Here is a 26,225-nt window from a genome sequence, read left to right on the forward strand (position 1 = left end):
AAATATTTCGTCGTAAAGAACTCGCGAAATTTACGTGGCTTTTACGAGGAAATAGTTTTTCCTCGTAAAAGCCACGTCAATTTACATCGTCTTTACGACGAATACGTTTTGTCGTGACCTTACGACGAAATAACGATGCTTTTCTTTTTCCACGTACTTTCCTCGCAAAATCAACGTTTTTTTACAAGGATTGTTTTTCCTCGTTAAATTTCCTCGTTAAGGTTACGGTTTCTTGTAGTGTTTGAGTCATATTCGCAAAAAAAAAACCCCTTAAATAAGTCAGTTTAATTAAGAATATTATAAAACCAAAACATTTGAATTAAAATAAATATTAAAAATATAATATTATTTATCAGAGAATAGTGAAATTTACTGTCATTATAATTTAAAACAAAAAAATAATTATAATGATCTCATAAGTCTTTCATTATTTTTTCGTTTATAATATTTTTTAATATATCATAATTTTAAATTACTTCATAAATTATTATAAAATCACTCTTATTATAACTTCCCGCCCATAGGGCAGGCCGGTCCTAGTAAAAAATAAAAAAAACATGTCTAAAAGATGTTGAATGAGCTTCTAAAAACAAAATTGTAAAAACAAAATAATATTTTTACATTGTATTTATTATTTATTTATAAAATTATGATCGTTATAGTTACTCATTGTTAAATTTAAGGATTAAAATACAAAATATAAAAGATTGAACATATATTTGAGTTTGGCCATAGGAATAATCCATTTCCAAACGTTCATTTTAAGGATAAGCTGACTTCCAAATGTAGATGTTTGTTGTAGATGATCTTAGACTATTAATTTTGTAATAGTATATTAACTTATGTGTAATTCAGTCGACTAAATGAATTTTTTTATATATATATGTTGAAAACTGCGTAGATTTTTTTAATAGTGAATATGTAACTAGTCAAATTAGTATTTTGTTTTGATGACCCTGGTATCCGAAGCCTCAGAAGATCCGAGTAGCGCTAATGACTGTCCACCGGAGTTTAGCCGGGGAGCCCGCCGAGGTATTCAGGAGGACTGGTGATCACCCATGTAAATCTCACTAGTGACCACTCGTTAGCAAGCTTCTCCGTATTGGACCTGAAGGTCCCTCAAGATAATCACCTCTCAGCAGCACTCGAATCTATGACTTTCCAGATTGAGTTTAACCACTGGACCACTAACACGTGGTTATCAAATTTTTGCATAAGCATGCTTTGATATCATGTGATATATTATTAGTTAAGTGGTGTTGATGAATATATGTTTAGTTGTCGTGGGAAATATTCTATTTTTCCTCGATCTTCATAATTATCCTTGAAACTTGACATTTATCTTTGGAAACTTGACACTTATCTTCTCCTGCAAAAAAAAAAGTAAACCGTCATAGTATCCATGGGCTCATTCCCATATAAAATCGTAAGTGAGTTTTTAGCCGTGTTTTAGACTTCGTTGGACCGTCTTTCGACTTTATGCGTTTTAACGATTTCTTCAAGAAATTTACCCCGATATGATGCCGGTTTAATAATAGTCTTAATCAATCGTATTTCCAAGGCAGTTGGTGCTTTAGGTTAACTGTCACCATTTTATACAAACGATCTGAACTTATACGATAAAAACAAATCTTCGAGGTTTTTATCGTAAAATTTTAACGATAACTCCAATCGAAGCGGAATGAGAGACAGTACAGTCTTGGTTTGTAAGGGAGAGAAAACGAGGATAAGACGAGAATGCATGAGTTTGTAACGTCTCGGTCGCCGTTTGACGATCCGAGTTTGGGACAAACCGGTCGCCATATGGCGACCCAGTCTGATAACGAGCTGGTCGTCATATGGCGACCCAGTTTCGCAGCGGACCGATTGCCATATGGTCACCCAATCGAGTAACGGGCCGGTCGCCATATGGCGACTGGGTTGTGTAGCCGACCTGTCGCCATATGTAACCGGTCGGTCACCATATGGCGTACGTCCTGGTTGCGTAGCCGACCGGTCGCCATATGGCAACCAGGTTGTGTAACCAACCTGTCGCCATATGTAACCGGCCGGTCGCCATATGGCGTCCGGTTTGCGTAGCCGACCTGTCGCCATATGGCGACCGGATTGAGTGGTCGACCGGTCACCATTTGGCGATCGGTTTGTATAACCGATCAGTTGCCGTATGATGTCTTGGTCGTTCTTTTGAGTTTGTTTCTGACAGCTAGTGTCGACTTCCGAAGTTGTGGAAAAAATTATTCCAAAATTTATAGTAAAAATTCTTTGTTGAAAATTATACGAAAGTAATTTTTCCGAAAAGTATTCTCCGGAGACTTTCATGCGTAGATTCCGTTACGATCGGTTTTGACCCCAACAGTTGTATATGTGATAAAATATACTGCATTATATTATTCATAATTATAAAAATCATAAGTGTCAGAAAATATTTGAATCCTATGACAACCAATGTACTCTAAAGCCGATACAGATTAATCCAATAACCTCTCCCCCCACTTTGGATCCTATGACAACCAATGTACTCTAAAGCCAACACAGATAGAACAGATTATCTAAATCTAATGATCCAATAACCCCCTCCCCCTTCCCTTACTTTGTGTATTGTAAGTAGGACTCTAAAGTCTAAAGGGCATGTGCAATGTTTGAATGTTTAGAGTCAACGTACGGTGAGATTTGTGTTGACTAATGTGATGAAGCATTGAATATAGACTCATGTTGCAAAGTGCACCAACCCGAGACTTTTAACCATCGGATACCAAAGTTTTGTCAATGTAAATTAAAGATAAAAGTCTGTCACATATTTGAAACAAAACCAGTGATGTGATATAGTAAATGTTTGATGTATTTACTTACTCTGATTAATTCGCCATTCAAGTTTTTTACTGCACCATTAATTTGCAATGGCTATACCGATCATACTAAACAGTACCAACTACTACATTTTAAACTAACTACATTTATTCTACGATACTTTTTATGATTAGGAACAAAACTGCTAAACCAGATTGTCTTATTATTGTACTTTCTAAGCGAATTCTTTTTTTGGCTGATTTAGAACCCTATATTAGGATTCTCATAGGGTTGAATGGTTACATGATATCTTATATTATATAATAAAGTAGAGTTTAGTCTCTCCACAATCATCCACCTCAGCAAGAAGCATAGGGCATTTTTTGACAGCTGTCACCTCCCAATTCAGTTTCTTTTCGTACACAGATTTTTAATGGCCAATCCATTTGTTCAAGTTTATTGCAAATCATGTATATTATCGGGCCTTTTATGTTGTGATTTTGTTCAAGCCCAATGTGTATAGAGTTTCGATATTTTTTAGTCTTCTCTTTAGATCAATGAATCTACCAATAAATACAGCTTTACCGTATGCGCTTCTCATTTCCCTTTAGTCGACCACGTTACTTTTTGCAATTATTATGCCAATAACTCAAGCATTCCCACTAACCCACTACATGTTCTTCAATGCAGTTTTCGTTCGAGAACGATCTGAGAACCCGTAAAATCATTTTCTTCTGCATTCGTAGCTCGTGTTCTTACCGATAAAAATGACAAATTATCTGAATTGAAGGCAAGATGGTGTAGACAAGTAGTGCTAACCCGGCTTCTACGATTTTGGGAGGCCCTGAGTATTAAGAAAGATGGTAAGTTTATGGGCGTCGATATGCTGTTGATTGATGGAAAGGTATGGGTTTTATTGTTTCTCCTTATTAGTTTTACATTAAGATCTTTCAGAAGTAGGTGATTTCTGATTTAACCTCCCTTTTCAGTTAACGCTAATCCAAGCATCGATCAATGTACACCGGCTTAACTCCTTCAGACAGACGCTGAGAGACGAAGTCTCTCTCTCTCTGTGAGCCCATCGTTTTTGATTTGACAAGAAGCAGCACCAACTTCAGGTTTTGTGACGGTTCTATTGCTATAAGATTCATCGGACAAACCCTGTTTGTTTAGATTGCTGAAACGGCCGAGTCTATCCCGGTGAAGAGGTTCTGTTTCGCAGCTTTGAGCAACTAATGTCATTGTCCAACATAAACACCATACTCAGTGAAGAAATAAAAAGAATTCAATGCATTATGGAAACGTCCAGAACTGAAAGGTACGGGTTACATTTTGCTACATTCATGTTCATGCATTTTAAAAGTATGTATAATCTCGAGGATGTTGATGGATTATAGTCTTTCACATCGTCCAAGTAGGGAAGCTAGCATATGCCTTAGTGTTTTTGAAGGCCTCCTTGATGAAAAACTGGGGGCCACTAGAGTTGAACCAAAAGTGGTTGTGGTAACCAATATCAACCCAAAGTTAGTTGGAGGTACAGAGTTAGCAGCATCGTTATTTACATGTAAACCTTATTACGTTACATATTCATTGTTTATATCTTTTTTTTCCAGGCAGCCTCTTCCTCAATGAAACCTCCGGTATTCATTTTTGTTTTGACAATAGTACCTCAACAAGTAAGTTGCTTAATAATTTTCGGGTTTAATACATTGTGTTTTAAGACGTTACCTAATGCACTATGTAAACAACTGTTCCATTAGAGTGTCTGACAGTGATATAGGCTCAAGCTCTAATGATACAATATGGGATGGTGTGAGGAAGATAGAGTCAATACCTTTGGCTGAGCTTAATTCCTTTGGTTTCAACGCATCCCTACAGGTGAACACAAGAAGATTACCATGATTATATACATATATTGTAGTACTATAATCTTTGCCTCTCTTTATTGACATCACCGCAGACCATTGAGTTCATATGCACTGGGGGTATTAGGTGGCATTGATACAGTCGATGAATGGTGCTATATTGCATGCTCGAAGTGTTCTCGCATACTGCAACGTGGCTTCTCCTCCTTCACTCCGCTTCACGTAATAAGGAGAACGCAGTTGGGATTGTGAGGTAATGTTTATCAACACAATATCCTTCATCCTTCCAGCTTTGTTGAGAGTGAACTCTTATAGACATTATACATCACCCTCTGAAATTGTTAACTAGCGATAGGTACCGTGTCCAGATGACCGACTCTGATGCATCTGACTCAGCCGAGTTTGTAGCTTCTGAAACTAAAAAATCTACGTTGACAAATATCGGGCCTGTAGAGGTCTCCCAAGAAATGGTAACACTTACCAACTTACACACATTTATCTGTCTGTATTTTACGTAAACTGCATATTCAAACAATTGAAGTATTATCCCTCACCAGAACGTAGGACTCCAGGAACACAAGAGTTGGGCCCTTCCACAATGCATTGAAGATATTGTTCAAAGACATCTCGCTTGAAATCTTCAAAATATGGCAACCATCAGAGAACATGATTCTGATAAGGTGGAATTTCAAGGGTGTGTCTAGAGTTCCATGGGAAGCTAGCGGAGGATATCAAGGCACTTCTCCATATAAATTCATAGCTCTGCTCAAGTTTGTAATACACTTGGAATGATTTTTCTTCAAGAGTCAGAACGTTTCAGAGTTCCAGTTAGGGTCTTTATTTCTTAATAATTGCTATTTGAACATATATACACAATTATTTTTTATGATCTCTGTTGCAAAGTCTGGGTACTTGGTTGCATCTTCCTTAATGTGGTCTTCTGGGGTTCTGTTTATTTAGATCGAAACAGAGAAGTGCAGGCTTAGTAGACCTTACAGTGTGACAATACGTTTTTTTATAAATTAAATTCTGACAATGTCAATGTTTAGGCCTATGCCACGGTGATGCCTCCTCTTCTGACTGTTGTACTTGTCTGGCACATGTGGTAGAGAACGCATTGTTCGAGCTTTAGGAAAAAAAATCTGTGCACTAGGAGAAGTTGAATGACTAAGGCCAATAGAGGAAGTGAAACAATGCGTTAAGTGAGGCGTATAAATACACTAATTGTCTAAGAATGGATATTCTATATTTTAGAGGGGTTTCTTGGTTAGAAAAAAATGTTGAGGTTGACATCAATTTTATAATGCTCGATGACCGTTGCTTTAAGGTATTTGCTTTAGGGTAATGTTTAAGTTATTTATTTAATAATTATTAGAATAGTTAAAGTTTTCAATTTTGTATTTCTACCTTGAAACAATATTTAACGGATGGAAAAAGATGTTCAGTTTTGCAGTAATAAATTTGGACATATTTAAAGCTTAGGGATGGTTTTTTCTTTTCTTTCACAAAAGAGTGATAGTTCGTTTAGCTTATTAGCTTTATTAAAATTGTAGCTAACGCAAAATGTCGAAACATGATTTTCTTGGAGTTTTCCATCTTTTTGAATAACTACTCCAAATTTCAGCTTCTATAATATAAAAAATGTTGAGGTTGACAATCAATTTTATAATGCTCGATGACCGTTGCTTTAAGGTATTTGCTATAGGGTAATGTTTAAGTTATTTATTTAATAATTATTAGAATAGTTAAAGTTTTCAATTTTGTATTTTTACCTTGAAACAATATTTAACGTATGGAAAAAGATGTTCAGTTTTGCAGAAATAAATTTGGACATATTTAAAGCTCAGGGATGGTTTTTTCTTTTCTTTCACAAAAGAGTGATAGTCCGTTTAGCTTATTAGCTTTATTAAAATTGTAGCTAACGCAAAATGTCGAAACATGATTTTCTTGGAGTTTTCCATCTGTTTGAATAACTACTCCAAATTTCAGCTTCTATAATATAATATAGAAAACTCAATTACATTGCAATGCATAAAATATATTGTAATCATTTAAAAAAAAAACAAAATGCGTGAAGAAGGACGACTATATCTTCCTCTCATTTAATATGTTTCTCATACTATTTTATGTGTGATAAAATATAGTATTATTTTTATAAAATAAATAAATAGCAGTGGTACCCTTTGCAATCTAAAAAACCAAAGTTCGAAACTCCAACAAAAAAAAAATTAAATCCAAAATAATCTTACACCGGATTCAGTCATCAATCAGAAGTGTACACCGGATTAACAAATAATGGAACTAGCGAACACGGCTCATTTACCAGGTCAGATTTAAATCCAATAATTTTGCTAACATTTATTTGATTTCTCACTTACTAGCTTAACGTTAATATTTTCGAATAGATATTGTTGGGAACGTAAGGGGCATTAGGACTACTTACAATGAAGCAACTAAGAGTACACAACCCATGATGATCACCATTAGCATAACAAGGTATAAGCTAATAATGTACCTTTATTTTCTCTTAAAGTAATGTTTACGGGAGGTTTCAAAACCTCTATAAGTCTTAAATATTTCTTTGCTGTCTTCTCAATAGAGTATGCCCAAGTGTTTTTGACGAAATGTCTAAGAATCTTGATGAAACCTGCTGCATAAAAGTGATGTACTTAAGATCACTCCATGGAAAATGGCGACTGTGTGGGAAATGATGATGTTGAAGGTGGAGAAGGTGAGACCACAGCGTCAAGTCACACCTCTGTTGATGGAAGGGAGACAGACGAGAAGGAAACTGTGAAGGAAGATGGGTGTTCCCGAAAATAGGCACAGTGTGAGTAACATCCAAAGCACAAGGGGAGATTAAGTTACAGGACATGAGTGCGTTTAAGTTGCATTAGTTTTTAAATTACTTTTCCGAACAGTATGAATTCTGAGTACTTCCAACCTTATAGCTATTTTGTTCTGTTTTTCTTTTTCCCCCTTCAAAATGTTAACCTCGACAGTCATTTTGGACTAAGCAAATAATAAGATCCTGATTCTCAACCCTTTTCCAATTACTAACAACGCGCAATTAAATATTAAGCATTAAGTGTAGAATATGGATTAACGCGATCTGCATATGCATGACAATTGACATGCTACATATAAACTACATTAGGAGTACCAGAAAGGCACGTGGCATCCTCCTTGGATAATTTACACTCACTTCATAGCTACGCACACACAAAAAAAAAATCCACATACAATTGATTAATAAATACTTTAATCCTCTAACAAAGTTGTTCCACCACTCTTATATATTCGTAAATAATTAGAAAAATTGTTCGTAGATGTTTTGTTCAAGTAATTATATACAAACAAAACAGCTTGCCTATTATTGTTAATAATTGTGCCAGGCGTTATAAATGATTAGAACAGATTAACCCATTGAACAAAAAGGTTTCAAATAACAACAGAGGTTGAAGATATTCTCAACACCTGCTCTCTCACAAATAAACGATTGAAGCTTATGAGCGTTAAAATTTTCACAAATACGTGGTTCTCTACTTTTTCTGCGTAGGAACTCCTCTAATCATTACCAAATGGCAAAGAAAAAAACCTCGACGTCAGGAAAACAGTATCTTATGCTCGACTCAATTCAAGCTTTGAGAGGATCTTCCACCATCAATCCCCAACCGTTCCTATGTGAGCTATCCTGCTAAGCAAGCAACTTAGATCATAACTGATTTTTTCCTCCCTAACAAATATCACAACACACGTGTTGATGGAGACAACCATGGTTAAACAAGCCGGTTACATCCTACAAACTCTCAAGCAACTCATTAACTACCCAACCAGAACCCCATAACTACGCGACAAAATATACACAATCAGGGGCGGATGCAGAAGTAGATTTAATAGGGGGCACAACAAAGTTTTCATTGTATTTTTTCTTTCAGTTGGGGGCACCCTGTATATACTTACAGCATTTGTTAAAGAAAATTTAAAAATTAGTTGGGGCATGCACTCCGTCCGCCCCTGTACACAATCACTCTCACATAACCAAGTTTCACAAACCTATATCGACAAGTTACTTGCTAAACAATAAATACCAAATCATATAGAAAGTTATATAAACATTCCTCCCATCACACCATATTAAATCTATTAACTAAAAATATCGTCACCGCAGGACAAAGACAAACAAACACACATTGATTCACTATAGAACAAAACAACCGAGCTCTACCATAATATCCAATATCAAGTAAAAAAAACAAGACACACATAATGGTCAATACACAACAATTAAACTACTTCAAAACAAATATTAAACATTCGAGTTTTCAAGTGTTTATAAAACTAAAATAATTTTAATATAAAATAAATTTATTGTAAACTCACCCGCCCGTAGGGCGGGCCAACCCCTAGTAATTTATATAAACTTAATGAAGTCTATGAATACAAATAAATACGGTGGCATTGTTGATATCTCCAAACAAACATACGAGCATACACATGTCAGGTACATGTCAAGAAGATAAGTCTTTTTTTTTATGTTAGACCATAATAAAAATAAAATACGTTGTTATCCACTTCTGTAAAAATTAATTGGTACATATCTAAGATTTTTATGTTTTTTGTTCATTTTCACTGTTAGTGGTTCGCTCATTCATATATTTATATATAAGATTTCTTTTATTTATTTTGTTCCTTTGTATATTTCTTATATAAGTGTAGTAGAAAAAGAGTTATTTGCTCGAATCCATCATTAAACTTTTTCTATATTTCACTTTAAAATAAAATAACTCTATGATAAAGTTGGATTTGTTTCAATGATTTACTCTATAATAAAACGAAATATAAAAATATTGTTTTTACACTCTATTTTATTTATATTTCACTCTATAATAAAGTAACTCTATTAATAGATTTATTCTATTTTAGAGTAAAATATAGAAAGAATTATTAAACATTATTGGAGATGCTCTACCTATTCTAATACCTATTCTAATGGTAGAGATTTTTTTGTGCGACAAAAGTCCAATATTATAATAAGATCAGGTGAGTATGCAGTCTGCATAATGCAGAGTTGCTTTCCATCAAATCAAAATCGATAATTTCTTAAATTGAAAGTAAAGAAATTTTATGTGATAGAAAGAAAAGGAGAAAAAAAAGGGAGATTGCATATTATCTAGAACATGAAAGGGAATTTATAAAAGACCATATATATGAATTATATGAAACAGAAAACAAAGTAGACATGATCACTAAGTGAAACTGAAAGGTTGAGAAATGGTCCACGTTCCCCCCCCCCCCCCCCCCCCCAAAACATTTGTTTTCATAACCATTGGCTCGCCGTTGAGCCCACCTGAGGGGCTGAGACCAACCCGACCCAATTGGATCCAACCAAAAATTGTCTACTCCTCTTGAACACTTTGCTTATTTTGGCAGCTATCTATAATACTAACAGGAAGCTGTCCAATCCCGTTAGGGTTTGGTTATGATGACGGACCTGTATGACATATCAGATTTTTCGGATCCTTTTAGACAATATAGATGGTCCATTCCGACAAACAGCATCGGTGATGTTTGCTGACAAGTACCGAACTACTTTCTTTAGACCAAAAACAAAAACAATCAAACTGCCTTGTTTTCTACAGAAATTGATTATCAAAGGTGCAAGGGTAAAATATAAAGTTGTTCTTTATCAAATTAAAATTAAATAAAATATAAAGTTGTTTTCCTTTATGCATAAAATAGTCATAAAATAGTATTTTCTCTAATTTCTTCCGAATTTAATCACGAAGTTTGGAATCACATCACGTATAGAGTTTCGTGGAGTTTGGACTAACCATCTAACCCTTAAATACCACATATCTAGTCTTGTTGCCGATTTATCGATAAATTTTAAAATGACCAAAATCATATACGATCGCTAAGATCTGTTAATCAAAACCTAGAGATATGGTCGTATGCCTATTAAAGGTAGCTTCGTTTAACCGGAGCTTGTGACCCAGTGGTGATCAACTTGAGGACGAAGCCTAATATGGTGAACTCACCTGGATTCGAGTCTCAACCATTAGGAATTACAATTTCGGCATCGCCAAGAACAGGAAACCGAGACGTGGACCAATAACGTACTCTGCTAACACATGGCTAGTCTGGACTCACTTCAGTGGGAGCTAAGATACCCTTGTATAATTCCAAAAAAAGTAGCTTCGTTTGAGAGATTGTTGTGGGCTTGCTCAAAGAATAAAATACAGTTACAATGCAGTATACGTCAACATACAACAGTAATAATTTTTCTGCAATACCCATTTGTATTTTTTTTAAATAAACCCAATCTTTGAAATCTCTACTTTATTAATACTAAAAAACCATCTCCAACACCAAAAATCCAATATGTAAAATAAAATACAAATTGCCGACAAAAATATCAAATAAATATCAATAAAATCATAAAAGCGATTCTGGAAAAAGAGAAAAGATGCTTAAGAACACACATATGTTCGATCGGTCACCTACTCGTGAGTTTCACCTGAAGGAGAAAGAATATTGTTTATTTGTTATGAAAATTGCAAAGAAAAATCATGCTCGCAAAATTGTGAAAGATCTGTAATAGAATTGCGAGGAAAAGTATTTTCCTCGCAAAACCCACAAAAATTTGAGAGAGAAATATTCTCTTACAAATTTGTGTGGGATTTGTGAAAATAGCGTATTAATCATGGTGCTTTGTAATTTTCTCGCAAATTTGTAATGGATTTTGCGACTCATGCCTAGTCCCTTGTAATTTCCTTGCAAATCCATATTTCCGGGACTTGAATGGTTTGGGGTATCGTTAAGAATTTTGGTCAGATAACAAATCTAGTAGAAACATATAGTGTTTAATATGTACGTCAATAACTATTTACGAAGTTAATCAACTACGGTTGGGAACGCAATTCCTGACACTTGAACTAATATTGGAAGTACTTAGCATCAAAACCGGTCGATCTATACAATCAATATACATCAACTAAATTGCTGAAAAGTTTTAAAGTATTTTGGTATTGATAACAAATTGAATATGATAATTTAGTGTTTAACATGTACGTCGATAACTATTTTTCAACGCATACCGAAAGATTTTTTGAAATCTCCATCCCAATTGAATCAACAGAGAATATCATACATTTTGATGCAAATAACAGAGACACAGAGGACATTGTTGATGATTCAACTGAACGCTCTATTTCAGAAAATGCCGAAATTGATGTTGAAACCGACAAAGAGGACACACATGATGAACACCAATATGATAACCACACAATATTTAAGAAAAACAAGTAAAAAAAAATCTAACCAAATTTTATGGATTACCGTGCAAAAATGCATTACTAGTTACATTATTCTATCTATATATTAAACTCCATCTTAAATAGAAATTTCAACTATCAAACAAGTAAATCTAAAAGTAAAAACTCTGATAAACGTGTCTTTATCGTAAGAATATCACGAAGAATGATTCGCTATCTTTTGCATAATCCTGATTGCTTTATTTCCTCTTCAGGATTGTATGTGTTTATACAAGTTTCCCTTTGTTCATGATTAGCATTACAATCACATCATGATATCCAAGTGATATTGTTGTTACATTTTTTTGTTTATATAGTTGTCGATGGCCAAGATCTTAAAGCCGGTAACCATCCTAGGCCATTTTGCTCACCAATCTCTTGCGACGCTAAAGACAAAAATCACAGTTGTGCAATCTGTCACCGTGGAAAAATGAAATTTTTTTTCAAGAGCAGAGAAGAATGTGCTTCTGCGTGCAAATAATAAGTTATCTCGAAACGTGCAAATAGCACTAAATAATTTTTTTATCGAATATCTAATTATCTGCTTCCGATTTTTTTACTATAATAACATAAGCTTATTTTGAGTGCAACCAATAAAATTTATGCTTTTTGTATCTGTGTTTAGAGACTTCCCTAGTCTACGTAACCGTGGAAGCTTCTTTGGTCCAGTGGTTTAACTAAGGGTTCATTAATGCTTCTACACCAGGAGGTCTGGGTTTCGATTCCCGGAGAAGACGGAATTATACAAATTAATGGAGAAAAGACTTACAAGAGATCTGCAGCATGACGTAAGGAGTACCTTCAAGCGTGGATCCGATAGGACGGCTCAGGTGATGCAGTTATACGTGAATCCTAATAAGGCATGTAGAATTGTCGGCTGTAGAATCGTGTGTAATATTTCTCATAGTTTATAATAACATAATTATCCAGCGTTAAAAAAAAAGTCTATGTAACCTATTTTCTCTCTTTTAGTTTTGTTTTGCTATTAATGTTTTTATTCTTAATAGTTTGTTATGGTAAATCGTAAGTTTTTCTATTTTCTTCTCACCATATGACTAGCCCTTGTGAGTAAGGAAAAAAAACATAAATCAAAGAGGAAACATAGAGATTTTCTTATCAGTCTACCCAATCACTAAAAAAAAACTTATATTAGTTTCATTTATGTACTTTTATTTCTACACAATCACGTTGAAAATCGTAGTCAAATCGGAATGTAGAATTTTTTAAAAGTACAAATATAGATAAAAATGGTAAATCTTATACTCACCTTTTTGTGCTTAATCCTTTTGATATGTTATCTAACTTTTATGACATTATTTTCTGCAATGAACTATTTTCTATAATTCTAAAGTAATAGTATTTGAATAATTGCAACTAGTTATTGTTTTCCAACAGAAAGAACTTTATTATTTTGAACTAGTAGTTGGTCAAGAGAATCAAATCGATGGTGTTGAATCAATGTAAGCAATAGCAGCAAGAAAATTTCAAGAATCTGTTGAAATCTTATCCGCTATTGTCTTTTTGTTATTAGGATCTGTCAAATTACAAAATTGGGGAATAAATTCTTTCATTGTTGCAATTCGTCTAAGATGGTTTTTCATCAATATAGACACCATCTTCACCAATTAATAATATATTGTGGACCGACCTTTAAAATATGTAGAATCTTCATTCATTCCATTGCCAAAATAAATGCTTCACATTTGGCTTGCAAAGGTGATAGGTTTCGTCGCATATTCATAGCCTAGTAACTTATTCATTTGAGCCTCCCAAAATGTAAACATATATCTTTTTGAAATAAAATTTTATTACAAATAATGATCTTTTAGAAGCAGAAGAAATAATCTTTTTGTTTTCATAATGTTTACATGTTTTAGGATACAATTCTATTATTATTTTTCTAGTCGCAGCATTGTTGATTTTTTTTTATGTTCTTACGTTAGCTAATAGTTTACGAGCCATCGGGGCCTGTGATCCCACTCAAATGGAAAACTCCACCTTGGAACATGTTAAAATGCAACATTGGTGCCTCATGGAGGAATGATTCGAGGACGGGAGGTGCGTCTTGGATTATTCTCGACTCTCTGGCGCCTAAAGCCTTGCGTTGTATTCCTTCCGTTCATAAGAAATGTGATTTTGACATTTTTCACACAAATTAAAAAAATGATTAAAATACATTTAAGTTATTATTTATTATATATATTCAACAAATAGTATTTGAGACAAATGAAATTATTTATAAATCAATGTATTTACAATTAATATTGAATTGAAAGTTGCATTGAAATTCTAAAATGACACTCTTTTGTAATTAAAAAAAATGTTAAAAATGCTATTTAATATAAAACAGAGAGAATATATTTTAGCATATGAACTATGCTATAAGGGGTTAGATATGCGTCTGTGTGTTTAGCTTTAGATTTATGTTAGGTAGTATACTAGAATGGGGTTTTACTGAGGGGAAGATTATGTATATGGCGCAAATTCATTGTTTCATTAGTAGATTAGCTATTTTATTTTTAATTATTGACTAAATTTTGATATCTATTCTCTCATCTTTTTTATTGAAAACTTTGTTTACATATAGACCATTACTAAAATTTCAAACTCATCAAAAAATTAAATTTCGATCTTGTTATAAAATAGATTTAATTTATATCACTTGAAAGAACATAACTTTTTCTTTGACATATTTATTTCTGCCTATGTATCCAGAATTTTTTTTTCTGAAATTTTTTAAAATAAATTTAATATCTATAACAAGAAACAACATATTTTTTCTTTGATACTTGGAAGAGAAACAATCTTTCTTTGACAAATGAAGAAGACTGTTGCTCTTTCACTCTTTGTGCGTGTCTAATTCTCTTTTCCATTAAAACATCAAATTTTGGAATGACAATCGCGAAGGAGAGAAAAGAGCTAAAACCACTGACGTTCTGTTCACACTTAGTTGACCAAATTCTTTTGTAGCTCAAATGGTTTGAAACTACTAAATTTCCTGTTTTAATGTTTTTTAAGAGATTCGTTAGTGAGATCACAAATATCTATAAAGAAATAGTTTATTTAGTTATTTGTTATTCATTTAATATAAACTTATATAATTAATATGATTACTACGCAATAGTTTCAATTTCTATAAACAACATAATAAGAAAAGAAAAAGTTGAACACCAATATGATAACCACACAATATTTAGGAAAAAACAAGTCAAACATATCTAACCAATTTTATAGGATTACCGTGAAAAAATGCATTACTAGTTACATTATTCTATCTATATATTAATTTCCATCTTAAATAAAAATTTCAATCATCAAACTAATAAATTTAAAAGTAAAAACTCTAATAAATGTGTTTTCATCGTAAAAATATCACGAAAAACGATATGTCTTTATTACAGTACGCTATTTTTTGCATAATCTTGATTGCTTTATTTCCTCTTCATGATTGTATGTGTTAATACTAGTTTTCCTTTGTTCATCATATATCATTATTATCATTACAATCACATCATGATATTCAAGTGATATTGTTGTTACATTTTTTTGTTTATATAGTTGTTGGTGGCCAAGGTCTTAAAGCGGGCAACCAACCTAACTCATTTTGCTCACCAATCCCTTGCGACACTAAAGACAAAACTCGCAGTTGTGCTCACTGTTACCGTCCCTCTGAGCGTAAGACAAGTTTTTTCAAGAGCAGAGAAGAATGTGCTGCTGCGTGCAAGGCATAAGTTATTTCGAAACGTGCAAATAGCACTAAATAAACTGTTTATTTAATACCTAATTTATCTGCTTCCGATTTTGATTATAATAACATAAGATTATTTTGAGTGCAACAAATAAAATTTATGCTTATTGTATCTGTGTTTAGAGACTTACATAGTCTACGTAACCTATTTTCTCTCTTTTTGTTTTGTTTTGCTATTAATTTTTTTAAAAAATGATTTCTTCTGGTTAATAACTACGAGTAAGTTTTTTAAACTTAATAGTTTGTTATAGTAAATCGTAAGTTTTTTCTATTTTCTTCTACACCATATGACTACCCCTTATGAGTAAGGAAAATAAACATAGATCAAAGAGGAAACATAGAGATTTTCTTATCAGTCTACCCAATCACTAAAAAAATAATAAAAACATATATTAGTTTCATATATATACTTTATTTCTACACAATCACGTTGAAAGTATTCCAATCGGACTGTAAAAATTTTTAAAAGTACAAATATAGATAAAAATGGTAAATCTTATACTCTCCTTTTTGTGCTTAATCCTTTTCATATATTATCTAACTTTTATGACATTATTTTCTGCAATTAACTATTTTCTATAATTCTAAAGTAATAGTATTTGAATAATTGCAACTAGTTATTGTTTTTCAACAGAAAGAACTTTATTATTTTGAACTAGTAATTGGTCAAGAGAATCAAATCGATGGTGTTGAATCAATGTAAACCATAGCAGAAAGAAGATTTCAAGAATCTCGTGAAATCTTATCTGATATTGTCTTTTTGTTATTAGAATCTGTCAAATTATAAAATTGGGGAATTAATCCTTTCATCGTTGCAATTCTTCTAAGTGGGTAGAGAAAGACGGTTTTCATCAATACAGACACCAACTTCGTCAATTAATAACAATATATTGCGGACCGACCTCTAAAATATGTAGAATATTCATTCATTCCATTGCCAAAATAAATGCTTCACATTTGGCTTGCAAAGGTGATAGGTTTCGTCGCATATTCATAGCCCCTAAACTTATTCATTTGAGCCTCCCAAAATGTAAACATAAATCTTTTTGAAATAAAATTTTATTACAAATAATGATCATTTAGAAGCAGAAGGAATAATCTTTTTGTTTTCACAATGTTTACATGTTTTAGGATACAATCTATACTATTATTTATGAAATAATTTTGATTAGTTGTCCTCTTCTCCAAGATTTTTGATAATTTTTGCTTATTTATCATTGCTTATTGCTTATTTGTCATATTTTCTATAATTTTAGATAATTTGATTATTTTTTATGTTTTCAATAATGATAGTTTTGCTTATTTTTCATATTTCTTGTCATGTTATGTTCTTTATAATTTTAGTTAGTAATTTTATTTATTTATCATATTTAAAATAATTTTAGGTGGTAATTTTAGTTTTGCTTACTTATCATGTTCTCCATAAGTTTAGGTTAATTTTATTGTTTTCATGTTTTAATATTTTTAAAAGATTATTTGTCATATTTCATGATTTAATTTAAGCTCAGTCATTAGTTTTAATAAATAACTTTTTGAATTGTTAGTTTTGAACATATTTAGTGATTATTTAATAAAGGTTTTCATTATATTCATGGATAACTATTATTAACGAGTATTAATTTTATAGTTTTGTTCATCTTATGTTTACTTTTAATATTAAATCTTTTAATGTTTTATTTAATTATTATTTTTAAAATGAAGCTTGCTTTTCTTTTATACCACCGAATTCTTTTATCAATCAAAATATGAGTCCAAAGAATACAATCTCTCCTTGTTAAAAATTAAAAAAATACATCTTTTACTAGATATATATATATAATTTATTGCTTTTAGTTTATAATTTTTTTTATTAAATAGAAGTATGTTTTTAATAATTGTAAATTTTGTTAATAGGTGTCAATTAATATAAACTCTGATGAAGAAGAAATTCATATAAAAAGCAATTAAAACGTTGATGAAGAGGGGTTTGATTTCATAGGCTTCGTTGATAATTTTGTAATTATGATTTATTTTTAGATTTATCTTTTATATTATTTTTAAAGTAATAATAAAATTTATTAGGTTATTATAATGATGATACTTTTTACATGTGTGGTTTAGTGATAGAATAAATAAAAGATTTTACAAATACCAAACCATTTTCTATGTTGTCCTGTAATAAAAAATTATATTTCTAATTAATTTAATATTTGAAACTAATTAAATAATTTAGATTGAAATTAAAAATTATGTTAAAATTTGAATTAGTTGGATGTATATTAGTCCACACAAGTGTGCGGGCCACCATTTAGTTCTATTATTATTTTTCTAGTCGCAGCATTGTTTTTGTTTTTTTTATGTTCTTACGTTAGTTAATAGTTTACGAGCCATCGGGGCCTGTGATCCCACTCAAATGGAAAACTCCACCTTGGAACATGTTAAAATGCAACATTGGTGCTTCATGGAGGAATGATTCGAGGACGGGAGGTGCGTCTTTGATTATTCTCCAGTCTCCACTCTCAAGGTAGGGTGCTTTCACATAGCAGGAAAGCATATTCAGGAATCTCCTCACTTTGGAAGCAGAGCTCGGGGCCATCTTATGGGCTGTTGATTCAGTGAGAAGCCTAATGATGGACAGAGTGATATTCTAATTATCATCTGCGGAAGCTTATGAGAGAGTAATCAATCCCCATCCTTTTCAGGGGAGTTGCTCATGGACTGATAGTATCTCTAAACTCCTCAAGGCAGGGGGCATTTACCATATTACTTGTGTCCATCTCAGTGAGAACAAGATTGCCAACGAGATCGCACGTAGTGTAACCCGTTACCTTAGAATCCAATCCTATGTAGCTCATGGAGGACCATCTTGGCTTCTATCATCAATCGCCTCTGAAGCAGTGTCCAATGCTGTTATGTGAGAACTTGCATGGTTGATGGTTCGCTGCGTCTGGCTGCTCTCGTATCATAGGACCTCTGTTTTGTCCTGAGGGTCTCTGTTTCTTTACCCAACTTGTGGGTTTTAAGTCATCACCTACTGGTGTATGCTTTTATTGTCTTCTTGTTTACGTACGTCTTAGGACACGGTTCGTAGCAAAATATAAAAATCCGTCTTTTAAATTTTAACTAAAAAAGCTAAGAACCGGCTTTTAAATAAAAAGCTTTTTAAGTTAAAAGGTAAGAGACATGTTCTTATATTCCGCTAAGAACCCCGTCCTAAGAACCCCCATTAATCATGCTCTAACTCTGGTTGTTTTAGTTTAGAAGTTTTAAATCAATGACAAAAAAAACGCTAGTTTATGGTTTTGTTCAAAAGGAAAGAAAGCTGGTTTGGCACCATGTAAACTGAACTAAAGTATTATATCAAGGATGTAATTCCTATGACATATATATATATATATAGTTATATACAGGGACTGATCTAACAAATAAATTAATATGGAGCACAATATATATTATATCATTTACAAAAAAGTTTAAATATATAATTAAAATAATAAATTATATAATAATTTTAAAATAAACGGCATTATTCATTAATTTTTACATCTTATTTAATGAAATATTTAAATTCGATAAAAAGATAAGCATTTTATAATATTAAGTATTTATTTTCAGTAATATTAAGATTAAATTATATATTAAACATATAGTTTCATTATAAACACTTATTCAATATAGCTTTTATTTTAATCAAAGTATTAAAATTAATAAATACAAAATTAATATAAATAAAAAACAAAATAAAGTGCAATTTTTTTTTATAATTTAAGAATACTAGTATATACTAAAGAAAAGTAAATCACAAATGAAACTCGCTGTGTAATGATAACGGAGAAAAATAATGAATTCCTTATTAAAAACCACAATACCGACCCACGGGAGCCAAAGCATTTCTTTAGGTAAATGCAACGGATGTAAAAAATCTGGAAAAGGAAAATTATTCCTATCGTGGTCGTGGTTGTGGCCATCAATTTAAACGTGGTCATGAAAGGAGTTACAATCCAAGAGGAAGGGGATCCAACACATGGAATTGATCCGATCAAGTAAAAGGAAAAAAGCCCAAGAAAACCGTACTTAAAAAATGAGAACGTCTGTTACAGATGTGGATCGAATGGACATTGGTTTCAAGTGTGTCGAACTCTTCAGCACCTATGTAAGTTGTAACAAGAGACTATGAATGGCAAGGCAAAGGAAGTGAATCTTAATGAACATTTTGAGGGTACAACTTCGACATACCTTGAGTCTCTCTAACTTTATCGGCGAACATCGAGATAATTAAAATGCTTGTTGTAATCAAGCTCAATAATACCCAGTGATACCATTTAAATATTACTATTATGAATTTCAATTTTAAAAATAGTATTGTTCTCAAAACAACTAATGTATAATTATTGTGTAATATAGAATATTGTGTGCTTATAATCAAATATATAATCATAATATACTTGCTTATAAAGTTTTATTTTCTTTATTAATGATTATTGTGTGTTACAGAAATGAATAAAAATGCAAATGGAACAACCAGATTATGGTCTGCAAAACTCCTCTCAAAGGGTGGTAAGGAAGTCCAGATTAAGTCAATAGCTCAGGCGATCCCTACCTATGTTATGTCCTGCTATCTGCTACCGCAAGGCATTACTAAGAACCTAACAGGTGCAGTATCACAATATTGGTGGAGTACTAAGCGTAATAACAAATGTTTGCACTGGGTGGCATGGGAGAATTTTTGTGTCCCACTTGAATGTGGAGGATTGGAGTTTTGAGACTTTAGAGATTTTAATCATGCTTTACTCGCAAAACAGTTGTAGCGGGTCCTAAAATACCCTGCATTTCCTGCTCGCAAGAGTACTGACGGGTCGATATTACAAGCACTCCAATCCCTTGAATCTTGGAGCTGCGTCCAATCCATCCTATTGGTGGAAGAGCATTATTGCGGCAAGACCAATCTTGCAACAGGGACTGAGGAAGATGATAGGCAATGGTTTCGATACTTATGTCTGGAAGATCTCTGGCTCCCAACAACTCCAGCGCGCCCAGCCAATGGAAATGGCTTGAACTCCGACCCAAACCTAAGTGTTCACCATCTTATAGACTATGACACTCAGACCTGGATCTTGGAAATTCTTCACGAGTTTGTAGACCCAGCTGATATCCCAATTATTCTTTCGATACACATCAGTAAGACATGATAAAGGGATTGTTTCTGTTGGGACCATACTAAGTCCGGATTATATACGGTGAAATCTGGATACAATGTAGCTCACAACATGAGAAGAAACAATACATACGCCCCTGTTCTTGAACCGACATCTACAGGATTGAAAAAAGCTGTTTGGAAATTGAAGGCACCGAGGAAGCTCAAGCACTTTCTATGGCAAGCGCTCTCAGGTTATCTAGCAACTGCAGAGAAGTTAAAATCCCGCCATTGCACTAGAGATAGCTCGTGTGTACGTTGTGGAGTAGAGGTGGAGTCCATTAATCACACACTTTTTGAATGCCCCCGGCCCTCCAATGCTGGGCGCTATCCCCTGTCCCCACAGCTCCGGAGTTTTTCCAGTGTCAATCTCTATATGCAAATCTTGATTATCTCCTTTTCAGAGCTAAGCAATGTGGAGTGAGTGCTCAACAGATGTTAGGTTTTCTGTGGACCGTTTGGTACATATGGAAAGCTCGTAACAAAAAAGTTTTCAGCAATAAAAATATCCTTCCCTTAGACACAATTCAAATAGCATCGCAAGAAGCGGAGAGCTGGAAATTGGCCCAGTGTGTGGAAGAGATAACGGAGCTTGACGTCGAAGAAGAACAATCGAGAAACTTTGTTTCTACACAGAGACAAGATCGGGGAAGATGGAGATGTCAGGTGGATGCCTCCTGAGTAAATGAACGTGACAAGACTGGGTTGGGGTTCGTACTTTTGGATGGTGGCGTTCCTTGCTTATACAGGACGAGAGGCGAAATCCAATCAAACCTCTACACGCTGAAGCTGAGGGACTGCTATGGGCGGCGCAAGAGATGCTGAAACTTGGACACATGAATGTACATTATGAATCCGAGCAATTGGTGAAGTTACTTCAAAAAGAGGAAGACTGGCCATCGCTGGCAGTGGAGCTGACGAAATAAGAGCCAATAAAATTGATTTTAACTCTTACTCTGTAACTTTTATCCCAAGATCTTTAAACATTCGTGCGGACAGCCTTGCAAAAGGTGCCAGATCACGTGAAGTCAGATCGGATTTTGTAAACGTTTTTGCAGGGGCGGACCCAAGTAGGAAGTACCTGTGGCACGTGCCACATACTACTTTAAATTATTTCTTATGCAATTGACAATACACACGGCAATGTAGCTTATTGGGTAATGACGTCTTACCTGTGCCCCACCCGGTATGAAGTTCGAACCCATGTGTGTTGCAATTATGTATTTTAATTTTTCTACAAACTTTTAATTACTGTTCCATCAAATATTTTCTTTTGATTTTACCACCATAACTATTTTAAAAAAACTGCTTTATTTTCTGTTTTTAATAGGAAAAATTCTAATTTCACCACAAATTTGAAAAAATGACTAAACTAACTCTTTTAAGTTATTTATATAAATTATAATCTTATCCCTTAAATATTAAACCCTAAACAATAATCTATAAACCCAAATATTAAGTTTTTTTTTACTGATTTATTTTTGAAAAATGGTATCCAACTTTTTTTTTTGTCAACGGTATCCAACTTATAGTTTTCAATCATCTTTTTAATATTACGTTTCAAAATAAAAACTCATAATTTATTAATATTTAAATTTGACAATTATTTTTATTTATTTTACTTTAAATATTTAGAAGAAAAAAATAAAAAAACTAGAAGGAATAAATTTTTATAATGAAATTACTATGTGCGTATATAATTTAATAAATTTATTAAAATGAATATTTAAAATCGTGAAAATAATCTCTTTTCTATTTTATGCATTTTAGAAAAATTAATGATTAATATATTTTTTTAAATATAGTTTAATATAATTTATTTACTTATATTTAGTACAACATAAATTTATATATTGTGCCACATATTAAGATATTTTCTAGATCCGCCCCTGCGTTTTTGTACCGTATTGGCTAACTTCTCAAGTTAGCTTAGCGGTAGCAAGTTAGTAAAGGGAAAGTTTGTTTGATGAAAAAAAAAAGAAAAGCAAATTCGTTAATTTTAATAACAATTATTTTTTAAGAATTTTCAATTCGAAAATGACTCAAATAGCGATAGAAATATAGGAAAATTAAACGCGTGATATTGGTCAATGTTGGTCATCGATGTGTCACCTAATCCCAGAAGAAAATTAGAAAAGAAAAGAAAAGAAAACAATTTAAAAAAAAAAAAACAACAACAGCCAAACCAATCAAAATCGTCCAATTTTCCTCAATCACTCTTCAGATTCCGAAGAAAAAGAGGAAAGAAAGAAAGAAAGAAAGATTATTGTGTAACCGGAGTTGAGTTGAGACTTGAAAGATGGTTACGCCGAACTGGGAACTGAGGGGTTGCTGTAACCGAAACCAGAACGCGTTCCTCATCACCATCGGAATCTTCACCGTCGTTATCCTTCTGGTCAGTTCTCCATCTAATAATGTCTTAAAGAACTTGAACCTTTTTCTTCGATCCGAAGGGTTTATCATGCAATCTAGTCAAAAGGGTGTTCGATTTTAATGTAATAATTTGATTCAAAGTTTGTGCCTTTTTTGTGTGTGCAGTTGTGGAGGACATTTCTTTTGACTCCCTTTAAACTGATCACGGTGTTTCTTCACGAAGCCAGTCATGCTGTTGCTTGCAAGCTTACTTGTGGAGATGTAAGCAACCTGCCTCTCTCTCTTGACTAGTGATCCACTTTGAGAGCAATGATGTTGGAAATGACTGTTTAGGTTGAATCATATAATTGGTATCTTGATTCAGTTTGCAAACATGAAAAATTATATGCTTTAGGCCACGCTTGGAACTCAGACTAGTTTTAGGTTCCTTGAATGTTCAAATGGGCAGAGAAGAGGGGGGGTTTCTTTAGCGGCATTGTCTCTGTAGATGACTGTTTTGGACGCTCTTAGATTGCTGTGTGGCATTTGTTATATACTTAATATTCCTTATTTGGTATATAGAAAAAATTGTTTTATCCCTTCTTCATCAGCTTTTTCATAGTTTAAGAAGCTAAGAAGATACACAGTTAGTCTACTTACACAAGTTCAGCTACTCAAGCCATAGATGTAGTAGTTCTACTGTAACTAGCCTTGGACTGAATAAAACAGATTATATATAGCTCTTGCGAGAGGGCTGCGTTTATAAACATGTCCTTGCCGCCGACTGTTTAGGGACGGTGTATATTTTCTTGTATGTAATTGAGATATTAATTTGCATAGTGCCATGTGTTTGAAAACAACCATCTCCTTCTTGAACCAATAGGTAGAGGGGATGGAGGTGAATGCAAATGAAGGAGGTTCCACAACAACACGTGGTGGCATTTATTGGCTCATCTTACCTGCTGGCTGTAATCCACAATCTATACAAATTAACAACAACAGAGTCCAACTTTTTGTTGATGGGTTAAAAGTATTTTAACTTTTTTTTGTTTCTGTTGAATTGGCTTTGTAGATCTTGGCTCATCATTTTGGGGAATGGCTTTGATTCTTGCATCTACCAATCTGCTTACAGCAAGAATAGCTGCTGCTGGTCTGGGTCTTGCTTTATTCATCGTCCTCTTCATTGCCAAAAACGTAAGACGTCAACTCTTTTTCTCTCTTATCCAACAGTTTTTTTTTTATCTCCTTTGAGACATTAACATCAAACAAATGAGATCCAAATTTTCAATCTTGACAGTGGACGCTTCGTGGTCTTTGTATAGGTGTGTTATCTCATGATTCCTCTCATTACATCTTCTTGTTGGTCAAAAAACTTCTAACAGTAAATGAAAAAGTTTCTCAGGTTTCATAGTCTTCCTCGCTATCATTTGGGTTCTACAAGAGTTAACTACTGTCAAAATACTCCGTTATGTCATTCTCTTCATTGGTAAGCTCTCTATTAAAGTTCCATCATTAAGTTTCATCTTTAAACTAAAAACCGGATTCACATTGCAGGTGTGATGAACAGCTTATTCTCAGTTTACGGTATGTGTTACTTTTTCTCTCATTTTATGAACAAGTATAAAAAAAATTCTTATTTTGTTTTGGCTGCAATGGAAAATTAGATATATATGATGATCTGATATCACGGAGAGTCCACTCAAGCGATGCTGAGAAGTTTGCAGAGATCTGTCCTTGCTGCACTGGTTGTGGCTGGGGTGTCATTTGGTTAGATTTTTTTAGTCCCAATTCATTACACAATAGCGAAAGTGAAAGTATGTCTTCTTTTCTGATCATTTGTTTTTTGATATTCAGGGGAATGATATCATTTATGTTTCTTTGCGCTTCGCTGTATCTTGGGCTTGTGATCCTGTCATAGAGAAAGGTGTTCTTGTAGTTTGGCTTTCTTGTTTTTGTTATGACCGTTGAATTCATATCTTTTTGGCGTTTGAATTCTGATTAATCTTTTGTGAACCTCTTGGTGTCTCTTCAGGTTCAGATTCTTCGTGGTGAAATGCAGAGATTCTTTTCTATCATCAGTGCGCAGTTAACAATAGTTTGATTCTTTAAGATCCCTTTGTGTGTGTTGGGATTTACATTTGATTGAAAGTTTATCTGAAAAGTTTGTATTCTTATTTTAGTTTGACGTGTATTGAATACAACTCATTGATTGGTCTGTTTAATACATCGTTTAAAGAGGTACTTTGAATTCTGGTAAAGCTTCTCCATCTTGAAAATGTTTGAAGCTTAAAAAGGATAAATATATATAACTTTTTAGTTTGGAAGAAGAAAAAAACCTTGAAAAATATCTATCAAGCTTGGTGAAATCCATTTATAACCTTTTAAACATCACCGTGTTCCATTACATACTGACTCAATGTGCTTATGCAAATGCAGTGTTAATAAAAGTTTGAATTCCTTTCATAATCTTGAGTATGCTGAATAGTACTGGCGCAGCGTCAAGCTTATCATCGTTGATTCCAATAGGAATGGCCGTTCGACGAGGACTCGATGATCGTTGATTACGAAGAATGGCCGTTCAAACGAGTGTTCTTTATAATCGTTGATTCCGAAGAATACCGAAGACAAGGAAGATGAACTGAAAAGTTCTAGGGTTTTATATATTCAATAATCAAAGCTACAAAGCTGCAAAGATCCTATTTATACTATACAATGAGAATTGTAATGTATCTCTTGATGATACTAAAATGATCTTTAAATAAAACATAATCTAAAATAATATTTGGTTGAACAATACGTCAAGCCCGTAGCACGTGTTGTAACAAGCCCATGGCCCATAACTGATAGATGCGCTGCATCAAGTACGTATCCATTGTTTTGGTCTTTGTAATACACTGAAAGTCTATTGACTAATTTAGGTAAAGCTTCTCTTTCTTGAAAATATTGAAAGCTGGAATACGACCTCTTCCTAAAATGTATGTAAT

General features: G+C 33.2%; 1 protein-coding gene and 1 long non-coding RNA gene across 2 annotated transcripts; both read left to right on the plus strand.

Moving 5' to 3' along the window:
* LOC103852364 lies at positions 1-15,617 on the plus strand. Its single transcript, XR_629906.3, has 10 exons — positions 1-3,691; positions 3,777-4,105; positions 4,206-4,321; positions 4,401-4,463; positions 4,548-4,665; positions 4,748-4,905; positions 5,002-5,122; positions 5,210-6,978; positions 7,058-15,418; positions 15,527-15,617. It is a non-coding gene; the product is annotated as an uncharacterized LOC103852364 (long non-coding RNA).
* A 7,155-nt stretch (positions 15,618-22,772) lies between these two features.
* LOC103852365 lies at positions 22,773-25,499 on the plus strand. The gene is made up of 10 exons (XM_009129268.3): positions 22,773-23,284; positions 23,428-23,523; positions 24,125-24,209; positions 24,314-24,435; positions 24,539-24,563; positions 24,644-24,727; positions 24,796-24,825; positions 24,906-25,008; positions 25,096-25,165; positions 25,274-25,499. Exons 1-9 carry the CDS (start codon positions 23,189-23,191, stop codon positions 25,157-25,159), a joined length of 705 nt encoding a protein of 234 aa, XP_009127516.1. The 5' UTR covers positions 22,773-23,188; the 3' UTR covers positions 25,160-25,165; positions 25,274-25,499.
* Positions 25,500-26,225: the final 726 nt, after the last annotated feature.

The sequence above is a fragment of the Brassica rapa genome, chromosome A02, assembly GCF_000309985.2.
Source record: "Brassica rapa cultivar Chiifu-401-42 chromosome A02, CAAS_Brap_v3.01, whole genome shotgun sequence".
NCBI lineage: Eukaryota > Viridiplantae > Streptophyta > Magnoliopsida > Brassicales > Brassicaceae > Brassica > Brassica rapa.

What these genes read in the sequence shown, in the direction of transcription:
- LOC103852365 (XM_009129268.3), top strand. Translation starts at nt 23,189, where the DNA reads ATGGTTACGCCGAACTGGGAACTGAGGGGTTGCTGTAACCGAAACCAG. An exon ending in GCTCATCTTACCTGCTGGCT is followed by an intron (nt 24,210 to 24,313) that starts GTAATCCACAAT and finishes TTGGCTTTGTAG; the next exon opens with ATCTTGGCTCATCATTTTGG. An exon ending in CAGCTTATTCTCAGTTTACG is followed by an intron (nt 24,826 to 24,905) that starts GTATGTGTTACT and finishes ATGGAAAATTAG; the next exon opens with ATATATATGATGATCTGATA.